At 47.3% G+C, this 14,613-nt stretch overlaps 2 protein-coding genes across 4 annotated transcripts in view; one reads left to right on the top strand and one right to left on the bottom strand.

The window, feature by feature from the left end:
• LOC541711 (pullulanase-type starch debranching enzyme 1) overlaps window positions 1-14,613 on the top strand; it is a 52,541-nt gene that overhangs the window by 12,981 nt on the left and 24,947 nt on the right. For 2 of the 3 annotated variants that reach the window (XM_008670390.4, NM_001111450.2), the window contains exons 15-17: window positions 3,883-3,953; window positions 4,049-4,141; window positions 4,628-4,718. The exons of the other annotated variant lie outside the window; for it this stretch is intronic. In XM_008670390.4, the coding sequence (XP_008668612.1) occupies window positions 3,883-3,953; window positions 4,049-4,141; window positions 4,628-4,718 (255 nt within the window). The remainder of the gene's footprint in view (window positions 1-3,882; window positions 3,954-4,048; window positions 4,142-4,627; window positions 4,719-14,613) is intronic. 3 annotated transcript variants of the gene reach the window in all.
• LOC111590829 (uncharacterized) lies at window positions 13,323-14,528 on the bottom strand. The gene is made up of 2 exons (XM_023301645.1): window positions 13,556-14,528; window positions 13,323-13,392 (listed from the first exon to the last, which is right to left on the bottom strand). Exons 1-2 carry the CDS (start codon window positions 14,514-14,516, stop codon window positions 13,349-13,351), a joined length of 1,005 nt encoding a protein of 334 aa, XP_023157413.1. The 5' UTR covers window positions 14,517-14,528; the 3' UTR covers window positions 13,323-13,348.

Here is a 14,613-nt window from a genome sequence, read left to right as displayed (position 1 = left end):
GCGAGCCAAAGAAAGAACTTGCATCTTGGAGGGGCCCAGTTTCTCCAAATAAGCTCAGCAGGCGCAAAACCCACCCTTCCCATCATAAAACGATCATACGCCGATTTGGACGAGTAAGAGCCTGAGGGGGAAGGTGTCCATATGTGCTGATCTGGAACATCTGATAACAGTTGAACCTCCCGAACAAGATCCCAGATCTGGAAGAATTCGGAGAAAGCCATAGAGGAGAAATTGCCCCTAATGTCAAGAACCCAACTGCTACCATTAATTGCTTCCTGGACTGTTCTTGACCTCACAACCTTCTTGTTAACAGCAGCAAATAGCGAAGGAGCCCAATCTGCAATTCTTTTACCGTGCAGCCAACGATCAGTCCAAAATTTGGTGTCAGTTCCACTGCCCACAACTGACTGAACCGATGCAGCAAAAAGTGCAGCAGCATTGGGATGAACTTGGACATCCAAGAAAGCCCACGGCCGCTCAGGTTGTGTTTTCTTCAACCATAACCATCTCAAATTGAGGGACCAGCCCATAACTTCAAGATTTGGAACACCTAAACCACCCAAAGTCAATGGTAAACACACCTTCTGCCAACCCACTAAACAGTGCCCACCTTTGATATTTTTGCGGCCTTTCCAGAGGAAACCTCTCCTAATCTTGTCAATGGCTTTGATGACCCATTTGGGGCATTGAAGTGCAATAAGGTGGTAAACTGGAATAGCTGAGAGGACAGATTTGACAAGAGTAGCCCTACCCGCCGGGTGAATAAGAGCAGCTTTCCAACCAGGCAATCTATCTGCAACCTTCTCAACTAGAGGGAGAAGGTCCCTCCTGGAGAGCTTTCTAATAGACAAAGGCAGGCCCAAGTACTTGCAAGGGAAATTCACCAAATTACAAGATAGCGTCTCTTGGATTGCCAAAACCTCCTGGTCATTGCAGCAAATCGGAGTAAACGAGCTCTTTGCTAAATTAGTAACAAGTCCTGAGGCTTCACCGAACACCTTCAAAACTTGTTTGACTGTCTCCAAGTCACTCCTCACCGGATGCATAAACAGAACCACATCATCGGCGTATAAGGAAATTCTCTGTCCAATTCCCCGACGAAGCAGCGGCTGTAACAAACCATAGCTCTCGGCCTTCAAGATTATTGAATTTAGAACGTCCATAACACACACAAAGACCATAAGTAAGCTCACCCTTGCTTAATTTTGATCAGAAGTTGCAGATGAAGATATGATGCTGAACTCCATGGATGCTAGTCTAGTGATACCCTCGGTCATCTTTATGTGGATGGATGTCCTTGTTTCGCTGTACTTTGATGAATAAAGGTTAAGACATTATGTCTGTTCGAAGTGTAATATGTTAATATAATCGTTATTTACGCTTTTATGCATTGTTCTTTTGATATATTACACTTGTGACGTCAACATATGTGTGGAAATAGATCCTGGCACACATATGCCATGCACCCGGCTCTTCCCTTTGGAAACGGGTGTGACAATACATCCAGTTATGACCATCGATAGACGTGGCTGCAGCCATATGCCCATTCCATCTACCGTTGAGGGCAGTTGAGTCTATGCTGAGGTATGGTCTGCAACCTTCTAAAAATCCTTGAATGCAAGGGGCTAATGCACAAAAAAATATGTGGAAATAAATCTTGCCATCTACGTCCTTAATGTCAATCTCAATGACAATCCCCGGAGAACGACTCGACACCTCTGCCCTCCAATTGAAAAGCATTTGAAAACTCTCTTCCCAACTGCCATGTAACTCTTTTATCGCCAATTGCCTCCCCTTCCAAACCGTGTCATAATGAATTTCACATTTATATTTTTCTTCCAACCTTTTCTGCAGCTCCTTCGGACCCATGTTAGACTCCTTGAGGAGATGGATAACCTTTGATGCTACCCAAGCGCTAGTAGGGGTCGTGGTTTTCCTTCTAGCACTGGAAGTACAAGTGTGTTCCTCAATTAAGACAATTACCTGCAATAATAAACCTCAGTTAGTAACAACATAGATGGCAAGGGCACAACATAGATTAGTAATAACAAGTCTATACCATAACACTATTCCCAGATTATTGCCTACGTCCCACAATATGCCAAGGGCAACCTTCTCCATTGCAATTACCAATAAATCGACTTGGATCATTTTTATATATTTCTAGCTCAAACTCTTCATTGATCGCAAACTGTCTCAAAGCTAGCCTGAAGTCACGCATGCTGGGGTACACTGTTCCAATATCCATACAAGGCTTGTCTGGGTCATGCAACATCACCCTCTCATCTGGAATTTCATCATCAACAGGGATGGCTGCATCAATAATTTCATTCTCACTATAACTTCTATTGACATCACCCTCTTGCATCTTGAAAGCTTCACCCGCCTTCTCAGCAGCTTCATCCTCAGCTCTCAACCCGATCAACTCATACATTCTGTCATCGGCAACAATTTCTATCATACCTTCCTCATCTTGGCTCTCAACAATTTGAAGTGCGTCCCAGTCAATACCAACCTTTGGGTGAGCACTAGGATGTACTACCAATGCTAAGCTAGGCGGAAGCTCATCATCAAAGCTGAAAATAAAAAATAAAAAAATACAATCATACTACTTCATTCGATTTCTATAAAAGTTATTAAATGTAGAATCATACCCGTACATAGAATCATTCCAGTTGTAATCCATCTAGCCAACTGTTGGTGACCAATAATGTGATTTGTTCAAGTAATCCAAGTGCAAGACAAATTTGTAGTCCAACTGTTGGTGACCAATAATGTGTCGCTGTTGGGACATCTCTGCTGCTAACTCAAATCACCTAAAGCCTAAAGCCTAAACCCTAAACCCTAAAGCCCATGTACATACCTGGAGCTCGCCGAGGGGAACCGGCCGCCGTGGTGGAAGCCGGTGTAGACGAGGGGAAGCCGGTGCCGAGGGTAGCCGAGGGGAAACCGGTGTAGCTCGCCGAGGGCAACCGGCCGCCGCCGGTGGAGCTTGCCGTGGGGAGCCGACCAACGTCGGTGGAGCCCGCCGAGGGAAGATCTCCGCCGAGGGATACGAGCGAGCTCAGGGAGACAAAGGATAAGAAAAGGAGAGAAGAGAATGGCGCTTTTGGTTCTAGGGGCAAAAGTGTCCGATGAACTGCTGACAACATAGTAAAAGACGTTTATCTTTCAAATAACCGCCTAACTGGCATTTTGTCTGTTAGCATACGATTGATAGTGGTCTCTTAGCGAAGCGTGTTCCCATAATGGCATTTGAGCGAATCCTAAGTTTCATAATGGCATTTGAGCGAATCCTAAGTCTCGCGCCCAGGGTCATGAACGGTTTCCCTCTCCCTCCTGCTTCTCACCCCTCTCACGTTGCAGGCGCGTCATCGTCGCCTCCCGAACCGTCCTCACTGCCCTCCTGCCACCAGCGCTGCCCCTACTGCGGGCGCTGTTGCCTGGGCTCTTGCCATCGCCGCCGCCCCACTCCTCCCCCTGTCGTCGGCGTGGCTGCCCAGCCTGGCCCAGCCACCAGTGGCCTAGGCACCGCTGGCCACGACCACGGCTTGGCCCCCACCAGCTTGGGCGTGGCTGGTCTGGGGTTGTCTGGTCCGGGCCTCGCTGCTGTCAGCCCCTATGCTGTCGGCGTGCCCTAGGCGTCCTGGACGCTGCTACGGCCCTTGGCACTTCCTTTCATCCTGAGTGCCTACTTCGCGCCTCTTTTGGCCGAACTACCCCCATGCGCTATTGAGTAAACCAAATGTACTAGTTTTTTGTGACATGTGACATTGTGATTGGATTGTTGCACACAATGTCTATGGGCAGTAGAATTTCCCTTTTCCCTAATTTATTGTGATGTACTCGGTACTTGAGAACAATCCTGCTTGTTGAACACAGATTAGAGCAAAATCGGCTCTTCAAAGCCTTACAATTGATGAACATGGAGTAGATGGTTCAAAGATATACTTGTAAGGACTGAGATTCCTGACAGAGCAATCAGTTTTAATGGTATTGGCACACAGTTTCCATGTTTTCAACTGTTAAGACATTTACATCGTTACAGGTATGGTGAAGGATGGAACTTCGGTGAAGTTGCGGAAAATCAACGTGGGATAAATGGATCCCAGCTAAATATGAGTGGCACTGGGATTGGTAGGTAAGTTTAATTGGAACAAACTCGTGATGTTCAATGGTCACTTTTTAGGTGGTGTTTGAATGCACTAGAGCTAATAATTATTTGGCTAACAAATTACAAGTGGAATTAGCTAGCTAACTATTAACTAATTTACTAAAAATATCTAATAGTTGAACTATTAGCTGAGGTGATTGGATGTCTTCAGCTAATTTTAGCGACTAACTATTAGCTCTACTGCATTCAAACACCCCCTTATTTGCTACCTGTAAACAAGCTGGCCTTGTTAGAGAAACAAAACAAATTCCGGTGTATATTTTAACAATCATAAAACGACTGAAAAAGTGAAGTATCGACATCCAAAAAAGAAAGCATCTCGGTACAATTTATCTAGTAAATAACTTGTCTTGGAATCTCTCCTTTTGTTTTTTTGTTATGTATTTAGTTTCTATTAATATTAATCTATGCAATGTGACTATATCCCATACCACTACCATATCATATTTACAGTTTCAACGATAGAATCCGTGATGCTATAAATGGTGGCAGTCCGTTTGGGAATCCACTGCAACAAGGTTTCTCTACTGGATTGTTCTTAGAGGTAATATTGATGCCATACACCTCCGCTGCTTTTATATTTCCATATAATCTTGCAGTTTCTTTTTTTCTTTTTCTTTTGTGTAAAGCTGTAATATTTTACATTTGTCCTTTTCGGCACATATATTTTTTATTAAGAAAAGTTTATGTACAAGCCAAACAAAGTAAATAATTACAAAGGAGAATGAGAACTTTTAGGTCTATCCAAATAAGAGTTTACTGTTTTCAAGACTCATTTACTTGTGCATGCAAAGGGCCAGAATGAAGACTATTCCTCTGCCAATTGCTGCTTATATCTGAAACCTGTTACTGTTAGAAACTGTATCCTGGCTGACGCCTGGCAGATATGCCGGCCGCCCTATATGGAAGTATTGTCTGATATAGATAGAGAGGATTAGGGGAGGATCTCAATCACTATGATTGAGGATCTGATTGAGGATCTCAATCACTATGATTGAGGATCTGATTGTACTCTAGATCTTTCCTTAGGTGTAGAAGGCTTTCTTTTACCTCTCACCTTCCTCCCCTATATATACCTGTACATGTGCTGTCTATCATTATCAATATACAAACACACGCTTCCAACTCTCTCACATGGTATCAGAGCCTAGGTCCTGATTCCTGCCCTCCACCCCCGCGCGCCTCCTCTACGGCGCTGCTTTTCCCCATGGCCGACCTCCAGCCAACTTCTCCGGCCATCACCGATCCTGACGGCGACGCCTCTGCTGATTCTGAGCGCGCGGCCCTGGCTGCTCGTGAGGCTGCTTTGGCTCGCGCCGCCGCTGCAGAGCAGGACGCCGCCCTCGCCCAGCGCGAGCGCGACGCCGCCGACGCCCGCATCCGTGCGGCCCTCGCCCGTGCAGCCCACGAGCGCGCGGCGGCGGCCCTCTCTCCCCCCATCACTGACCTCACCTCCGACGACACTGGTGCTGACTCCGTCGCCCAGCTTTCTGCCGCTCTTCTCCAACACGAAGCGGCTGCACTTCTCAATCTGCACGCTCAAGCCGTCGCCGTGCAGAACATCCGGGCCCTCGTTCCACTCCTCCTCGACGTCAACTCCACCTTCTACTCTCGGTGGCGTGAGTCCTTCCTCCTAACCCTCACCAAATTCTCTCTGGATTGCCACGTGCTGTCTGATGCTGTCCACCACTCGCCCGACTGGACTCGCATGAACGCCGTTGTTCTGTCTTGGATCAACGGCTCCATCACCGACAACCTCGCCGATACGATCTCCGAGCGCGGTGCATCTGCTCGTGTCCTGTGGCTCGCCATTGAGTCCCAATTTCTTGGGAACCGCACGACGCGCACTCTATACGCCGACCAAGCTTTCCGCTCCTTCACTCAGGGCGACCTCTCCGCAGCTGATTACTGCCGCCGCTACAAAAAGCTTGCCGAAGATCTTCGCGATCTTGGCGAGCCGGTCTCCGACAAGACCCTTGTCCTCAACATCATTCGCGGCCTCAACGAACGCTTTCAAGCGCTCGGCCTTCACCTCCGTCGCACCTCTCCTCTCCCCACTTTTTTGCAGGTCCGCGATGATCTTACTCTGGAGGAGCTCACCATGACCAATGCTGCTCCTGCAGCAGCTCTCGCTGCTGTTACTACACCACCTGGCGAGAACAGCAACTCCAAGTCATCTACACCCACCGCTCCCGCTGGGCGTCCTTCACATCAGCGCCCGCCCTCCCACCATTCCGGGGGCGGTCCCGGTCATGGCTCCTCCTCCGGACAACGCGGCAAGCGAGGCAAGCGCGGTGGTAGAACCTCCAGCAACAGCAGCAGCGACATCATTGGCCCTGCACCCTCCTCCAACTACAACTACTACAACCCTTGGACGGGGGCCATCTACATGTGGCCTGGCCAACGTCCACCTTCGACTCCTCGTCCGCCTGCTGCCTCGCCCCCACCACCACATGCCTTCGTCGCCGGCACTCCTGGTCAGTGGGCTGTCCCTGCTGCAGCATATGGGCCGCCCCCTGCCTACGCCGATCCTTCTACGCCTGCACCCGTCTGGGATCAACACACCCTCGCTGCCAACTTCCAAACTGTCACTCTTCAGCAGCCACCCCAACAAGAGTGGCACTTTGACACTGGTGCCTCCAGTCACATGACATCTGACGCTGGTATAATATCTCATCCCCCCTCTTCCCAGCATCTTCCTACTCATATTGTCGTTGGCAACGGCCATCTTATCCCTGTTACCTCCACTGGCACCACTCGTCTTCCCTATAACCTTTCTCTTCATAATGTTCTAGTTTCCCCCTCGCTCATTAAGGATCTGATTTCTGTCCGTCAATTTACCACTGATAATAATTGCTCTGTTGAATTTGATCCTTTTGGCTGCTCTGTGAAGGATCTTCCCACTCGGCGCGAGATCTTCAGATGTAACAGCTCTGGTCCACTATACCCCCTGCGGTTCCCGGCCTCTGCTCTTCTTGCATCTACCCTATGGCACCAACGACTTGGACATCCCGGTCACGCCGTTTTATCACATTTAGCGCAGTCATCCGCAATTTCCTGTAATAAAAATACTAGTACTCATCCTTGTCATGCTTGTCAACTCGGACGACATGTCCGTCTACCATTTCCTATTTCTTCCTCCCGCGCCACCTGTAATTTTCAGTTAATTCACTGTGACCTCTGGACATCACCCATCACCAGTGTGTCTGGCCACAAATATTACCTTGTTATTTTGGATGACTGCTCTCACTATTTATGGACATTTCCTTTACGTCTCAAATCTGACACCCTTTCCACCTTAACCAATTTCTTTGCCTACGTTTCGTACGCAGTTTGGTGTCCCTATCCAGAGCATCCAGTGCGACAATGGTCGCGAATTTGACAACCTTCAAGCCCGCAATTTTTTCTCCTCCCATGGAGTCCGTCTGCGCATGTCTTGCCCCTACACTTCAGCTCAAAATGGTAAGGCTGAACGTGTCATCCGTTCCATCAACAATGTCATCTGCACCCTCCTCGTTCAATCCAGTGTTCCCCCCAATTTTTGGGCTGCGGCTCTTGGGACTGCAACATACCTCCTCAACATCCTACCCACCAAAACACTCGCACTTTCTACACCGCATTTTGCTCTCTTCGGTCACAACCCATCCTATGACCACCTTCGCGTTTTTGGCTGCAAATGCTACCCCAACCTTTCTGCCACCACTCCACATAAATTATCCCCTCGCTCAACTCTTTGTGTCTTCCTTGGCTATTCCCCCCACCACAAAGGTTACCTATGCTTTGATCGCCACTCCAATCGCGCCATTATCTCCCGTCATGTGGTTTTTGATGAAACCTCGTTTCCCTTTTCTGAGGCTTCCCATCCACCCCCACCAGCGGCCTTCGATTTCCTTGACAATTACACTAACCCGGTTGCAGCTCCTTTTGGACTGTCGTCCGTGTCTTCTTTTTCAGGTACTCGTATGCCACCACCACCCCCACCGGTGGCCCCTTCGCCGGTTGTGCCCCTCGTCTCCTCAGAGGTGGCATTTCAGCCACCTGCCGCGCCAGCTGGGCCTGCCCCGATGTCCCAGTCTCCTGCCCGGATGGCTGGTCTCCCAGGCGCATCGGCACCAACAATACTGCCGCCTGGGTCTACTACCGTGCCCGACGTCCATAGAACGACAGCTCCTGCTGATCGTTTCTGCGGACGGGTCTACTCTCGACGCCCGCCCACTGCTACTGCTCCAGCACCTTCTCCGACGACCGCCACTGCACCACCTATTCCTGCTGGTGCAGTCCCTGTCGATCCAGTGGTCAACCACCACAGGATGACAACCCGTGGCAAGAGTGGTCTTCGGTTTCCTGCTCTTTTTGAAGCCGCCGCACTGTCCCCCATTCCGAGGACATATCGCGCAGTACTTACTGATTCAAATTGGCGCTCCGCTATGGAACAGGAATATTCTGCTCTTATTGGTAATCACACTTGGGATCTTCTGCCTCGACCGCCGAATTGCAATGTTGTGACTGGCAAGTGGGTTTTCAAACACAAGTTCAAAGCTGATGGTTCTCTTGAGCGCTACAAGGCAAGATGGGTTCTTCGGGGTTTCACTCAACGACCTGGTATTGATTTTTCTGAAACTTTCAGTCCAGTGGTCAAGCCAGCTACAGTCCGGACCGTTCTTTCCCTGGCTCTTTCACACAGATGGCCGATTCACCAACTTGATGTCAACAATGCTTTTCTTCAGGGGACCCTGTCAGAAACTGTTTACTGTGTTCAGCCCACCGGTTTTGAAGATTCCACTCATCCTGATTATGTGTGCCGTCTCAATCGGTCACTTTATGGCCTCAAACAGGCCCCTCGTGCCTGGTACAGTAGATTTGCTTCTCACTTGATTCAAATTGGATTCGTTGAGGCCAAGTCTGACACTTCATTATTCGTCTACCACAAGGGCACAGATATGATTTACCTTCTTCTTTACGTAGATGACATTGTGCTAACTGCTTCGTCCATGAATCTTCTCCGGCGGACTATTACTGCTCTCCAACAGGAATTTTCACTGAAGGATCTTGGCCCCCTTCATCACTTCCTGGGCATGCATGTTCAACAATCTGCTTCTGGCATCACTCTTTCTCAGCGCCAGTATATGATTGAGATACTTGAGCGAGCTGGTATGAGTAACTGCAAACCCTGTACAACCCCTGTTGATATCAACCCCAAACTTTCAGCCGACGGTGACCCTGTCTCCGATCCCACGGAATTCCGCAGTCTTGCCGGCGCACTACAGTACCTCACCTTCACCCGTCCGGATATTGCGTATGCTGTTCAGCAAGTTTGTCTTCACATGCACGATCCTCGGGAACCTCATTTGGCTGCTCTCAAGCGTATCCTGCGCTATATCCGAGGCACTCTTCAGATGGGCCTTCACCTCAGTTCCTCTCCGCAAATGGAACTTGTGGTTTACTCTGATGCTGATTAGGCTGGCTGTCCAGACACTAGGAGGTCTACTTCCGGTTATGCTGTTTTCCTCGGTGCTAACCTCGTCTCATGGTCTTCAAAGCGCCAGAACACGGTCTCCCGCTCCAGTGCCGAAGCCGAGTACCGCGCTGTTGCCAATGCAGTCGCTGAAGTATCCTGGTTACGACAGTTGTTGACAGAACTGCATGTTCCTCTCCCCAAGTCCTCATTGGTCTATTGTGACAACATCAGTGCTGTTTATATGTCCTCCAATCCTGTTCAGCATCAGCGCACCAAGCATGTGGAAATTGATCTTCACTTCGTCCGTGACAAGGTCGCCCTCGGTGTTGTTCGCGTGCTACATGTCCCGACGACTTCCCAGTACGCCGACATCTTCACCAAAGGCTTACCATCAGCAGTCTTCACTGAATTTCGGACCAGTCTTACCGTTCGCTCCACGGACGCTAACACTGCGGGGGGGTGTTAGAAACTGTATCCTGGCTGACGCCTGGCAGATATGCCGGCCGCCCTATATGGAAGTATTGTCTGATATAGATAGAGAGGATTAGGGGAGGATCTCAATCACTATGATTGAGGATCTGATTGAGGATCTCAATCACTATGATTGAGGATCTGATTGTACTCTAGATCTTTCCTTAGGTGTAGAAGGCTTCCTTTTACCTCTCACCTTCCTCCCCTATATATACCTGTACATGTGCTGTCTATCATTATCAATATACAAACACACGCTTCCAACTCTCTCACAGTTACTAACCTGGGGATTGATAATGGATGATTAGTCCCCAAGGACTGTGGTAATATATATAGCCAGTAGACCTGTGCCTAATGGGCCTTAACACCCCTCCTCAAACTCAAGGTGGAAATGGAGGATCTGAAGCTTTGAGTTTGATCAAGTGAAACTGATGTTGAGCTCTTGTTTGTGCTTTGGTGAAGAAATCTGTCAATTGATATTCTGAGGGCACATATTGAAGATCAATATTCTTCTACTGACAATGGGATGGAGTAAAGGATGCATCAACACCTATGTGTTTAGTAAGTTCATGCTTCACTGGATCATGAGCAATCTGTATAGCGCTGAAGTTATCACATAACAGAGGTGTAGAAGTGTCACAAGAGACACCAAGATCAGCCAAGAGCTAGCGCAACCAAATAATTTCAGCAGTGGTAGTAGCAAGTGCCCGAAGTTCGGCTTCAACACTAGAACGTGATATGGCCGCTTGCTTCTTGGATTTCCATGCAATGGGAGATGATCCAAGGAGAATACAGTAACCTGTAGTAGAACAACGATCAACAGGATCACTTGCCCAAGTGGCATCTGAATACACATGAAGCTGAAGTGGGCTATCTAAAGCATAGAGTAAACATCTGGATCTTGTCCCACGTAAATATCGAAGCACACGAAGCAAATGACCATAACGAACTGAAGTAGGTGTTGATACAAATTGGCTCAACATATGAACAACATGAGCAATATAAGGTCTGGTGATGGTGAGATAAACAAGACTACCCACAATGTGACGATACCGAGTTGGATCTGCTAGTGGTGTCCCATCCTTCGGACGAAGTTTTAAATGAATATCCATCGGTGTTGCAACAGTGCGTGTATCAGTAAGTCCAGAGCGATCAAGAAGATCTTGTATATATTTGGATTGAGACAGATAAAAGCCTTTTTGAGTCTGCTGAACTTCAATGCCCAAGAAATAGCTAAGCTGTCCCAAATCAGACATCTGAAATTCCTTACGGAGATGCTGCTTGACATGAGAAATATGTTCTGAGTTGTCACCGGTAATCAGCATATCATCCACATATAATAGTAGTAAAGTGCGGCTTTTTGGAGAGACATGAACAAACAATGCAGGATCATGTTTACTAGAAGAAAAACCAGTAGCTGTGATGACAGAGATGAATCGCTCAAACCAAGCACGAGGAGCTTGTTTCAGCCCATACAGTGCGCGACGAAGACGACAAACATGCCCTGAGGGAGTATCAACCCCCGGAGGAGGATGCATATAAACTTCTTCTTGTAGATCACCATTAAGAAAAGCATTTTTGACATCCATCTAGAAGATAGTCCAAGAAGATGAGGCTGCAACTGCAATCAAGGTTCGAACAGTGGTCATATGCGCAACAGGTGCAAAAGTCTCATCATAATCAAGTCCTTGAGTCTGTTGAAAACCACGGGCCACAAGACGAGCTTTATACCTCTCAATGGAACCATCTGATTTTGTCTTAACTTTGAAGACCCACTTACATGTGATAGGGACAACATGCGAGGGTAAAGGAACAATATCCCATGTACCAGTGCGTTCAAGAGCAGCCAATTCATCAATCATAGCTAGCTGCCACTCAAGAATCCTAGAAGCTTCCTGATATGGAGTGGGTTCAACGATGGCCACACCAGCCCGTGGAAAACCATAGCGATCTGGAGGTTCAATGGTACCACGGTCACGAAGACGGTATCCCTGATTAAAAACATCATTAGACTCATTATTGTTAGTACAAGAATCAGGTACAGGATCAGTATCAAGACCAGCCGTAGGAATAGAGTGGGAACGACGAATGTAGGTTTGGATGATAGGTGGTTTGGAAGAGTAAGAGGTGGATGACGTGGAGGTGGAAGGTGGTGTGATGGGAATGAGAACATCAGATGTGGATGTAGAGGATGATAGTTCAGATGCAGGAATGGAAGGAAGACACATGAAAGAAGTAGATTCTGTGGGATAATAGGTGGAGTGAGTAGAGTGGTTGTGAAAGAAGGGCGATTTTCATTGAAACTCATGTCTCTAGAAATCCGAATACGACGAGTAGATGGATCATAACAACGATAGCCTTTGTGTTCAGGACTGTATCCAAGGAATACACACTCTACAGATTGAGCAGTCAATTTAGTCCGCTCACGTGGTGGTAACAAGACATAGCATATGCATCCAAACACACGAAGATGATCATATCGTGGAGGAGTCCCAAAAAGAACTTCACCCGGTGATTTACCAGAAAGTTTAGATGAAGGTTGTCTATTAATGAGATACACGACAGTGGAAACAGCTTCACTCCAAAAGTGTGAAGGCACAAAAGAAGATATCAAAAGAGTACGAGCACTCTCAATAATATGACGGTGTTTGCGTTCAGCAACACCATTTTGGGCATGAGCACCAGGACAAGAAAGTTGAGCTAGAGTATCCTCTATGGTCAATATCTGGCGAAAATTATCAGATAGAAATTCACCACCAGAATCTGAACGAAAAATTTTAATAGTAGCAGAAAACTGGGTGTGAACCATGCAAGTGAAGGACTTGTAAATAGAAGGCAATTCCGAGCGGTGTTTCATGAAGTAAATCCAAGTATAACGAGAATGATCATCAATAAAAATGACATAATATTTATGACTACCTTTAGAAACAAACGGAGCTGGACCTCAAACATCAGAGTGAATTAGATCAAAAGGTTTAGCAGAATGGGAATTACTAGTAAAATATGGAAGTTGTATTTGTTTTCCAAGATGACAACCTTTACAACGAAAACTAGACTCAACATGAGTAGAGCCTAAACATCCTGACTTTATTAGAGTAGACATACGTGATCCACATAAGTGACCCAGACGATGATGCCACTGGGCGAATGACGTCGTGGGGCCTGAAGTAGCGAGCACGTGAGGTGTAGTGGTAGGGGATGAAGGAAGACGCAAATGGTCCAAGATGTAGAGGTGAGGCGAAGATTTACGGCGACGGCCAGTCCCAATCACATCCCCTGTTTTGCGATCCTGTACAAAACAAGATGAGTCATCAAGTCCAACAAACAATTGTGATCGGTAATTTGACCTACTAATAGTAGATCCATGGATAATTGAGGTACAAAAAATATATTTGAGACAGTAAAAGTTGGATCAGAAAGAGAACCCTTGTGGGTGACATGACATAATGTACCATCAGCAGTCTGAACAGAAGTGCCCTCGGTGACAGGTGTAGTAGACGCCAGCCGTGACTGATCAGATGTCACATGAAAGGAAGCTCCAAAATCAAGAACCCAAGATGATGACAAAGCACCAGCAGATGAAGTAGCAGCAATTGCAACTGAGCCTCTAGGAGATGGTCCTGTATTACGACCACGAGTAGCACGACGGACACGAAAATCAGCCAGCTTCTCTGGAAATTTAGCAAAGCAGTTCTCAGACCGATGAGTGGTCTTTTTGCAGTGTTCACAAGGCTGAAAGGAGGTGTTCCTAGACCTCTGAGCAGCAGCCAACACACTGTGAGAACTCACACCAGTAATAGAGGACATGGACTTCAGACGAGTCTCTTCAGCAAGCAATTCGGACAATGCCTGAGCCATGGTGAGAGTATCCGAACTGTGAAGCGGCCTTGCACGAAGGGAATCAAATTCAGGTCGAACTCCCATAACAAATTTGTAGGTAAAGAATTGCTCAATGAACTTGTGAGCTGGACAAGGCACAACTGTACAAGCGGGCACCATGGAGGTCAATGCACTCATAAGACGATCAAAGGCGGAATAATATTCATCAATGGACATATCATGTTGCTCAATCACATGAGTCTGCTGCATAAGGGTATGTAACAGAGCACCACTATCCTGAACAAATCGATCCTTCAGATGTGACCAGATAGCCTTAGCCATGGTAAATTTGGACAAACTCATAATCATAGTGGGTTTAGTGTTGTTGACCATTGCATCCATTACCTTGCCATCGTTGATCTGCCAACTCTTGATTGCAGCAGCATTGCTTCTATCAGCTGCTAAAACTGGAGAATCTTCAATCAAATGAAATAGTAACCCGTGACCTCTTAGTGCAGTCTGGACACAAAAAGCCCATTCTGGGTAATTCTGCCCATCAAGCACAATGTTGACAACAATAGCGTTGGCCGACATAATGCAGAGTAATAAAACACTGAAGAATAACAGCTGAAGGGTACCGACGTGGGCAGACACCAGCAGAAAATGATGTGAAGAGGAGATAACCGGTGCT

The sequence above is a fragment of the Zea mays genome, chromosome 2 (genome assembly GCF_902167145.1).
Source record: "Zea mays cultivar B73 chromosome 2, Zm-B73-REFERENCE-NAM-5.0, whole genome shotgun sequence".
Classification (NCBI taxonomy): domain Eukaryota; kingdom Viridiplantae; phylum Streptophyta; class Magnoliopsida; order Poales; family Poaceae; genus Zea; species Zea mays.
The sequence above is the reverse complement of the archived record's forward strand: the minus strand, read 5'-3'. Positions and strand labels throughout refer to the sequence as shown.

Bases quoted from the DNA above. Each gene is read 5' to 3' on its own strand.
- LOC111590829 (XM_023301645.1), bottom strand. From the start codon at position 14,516: ATGTCGGCCAACGCTATTGTTGTCAACATTGTGCTTGATGGGCAGAAT. The intron at 13,393-13,555 runs GTACATTATGTC...TGTTTTGTACAG, and splicing joins TTCTGTTCAGACTGCTGATG to GATCGCAAAACAGGGGATGT.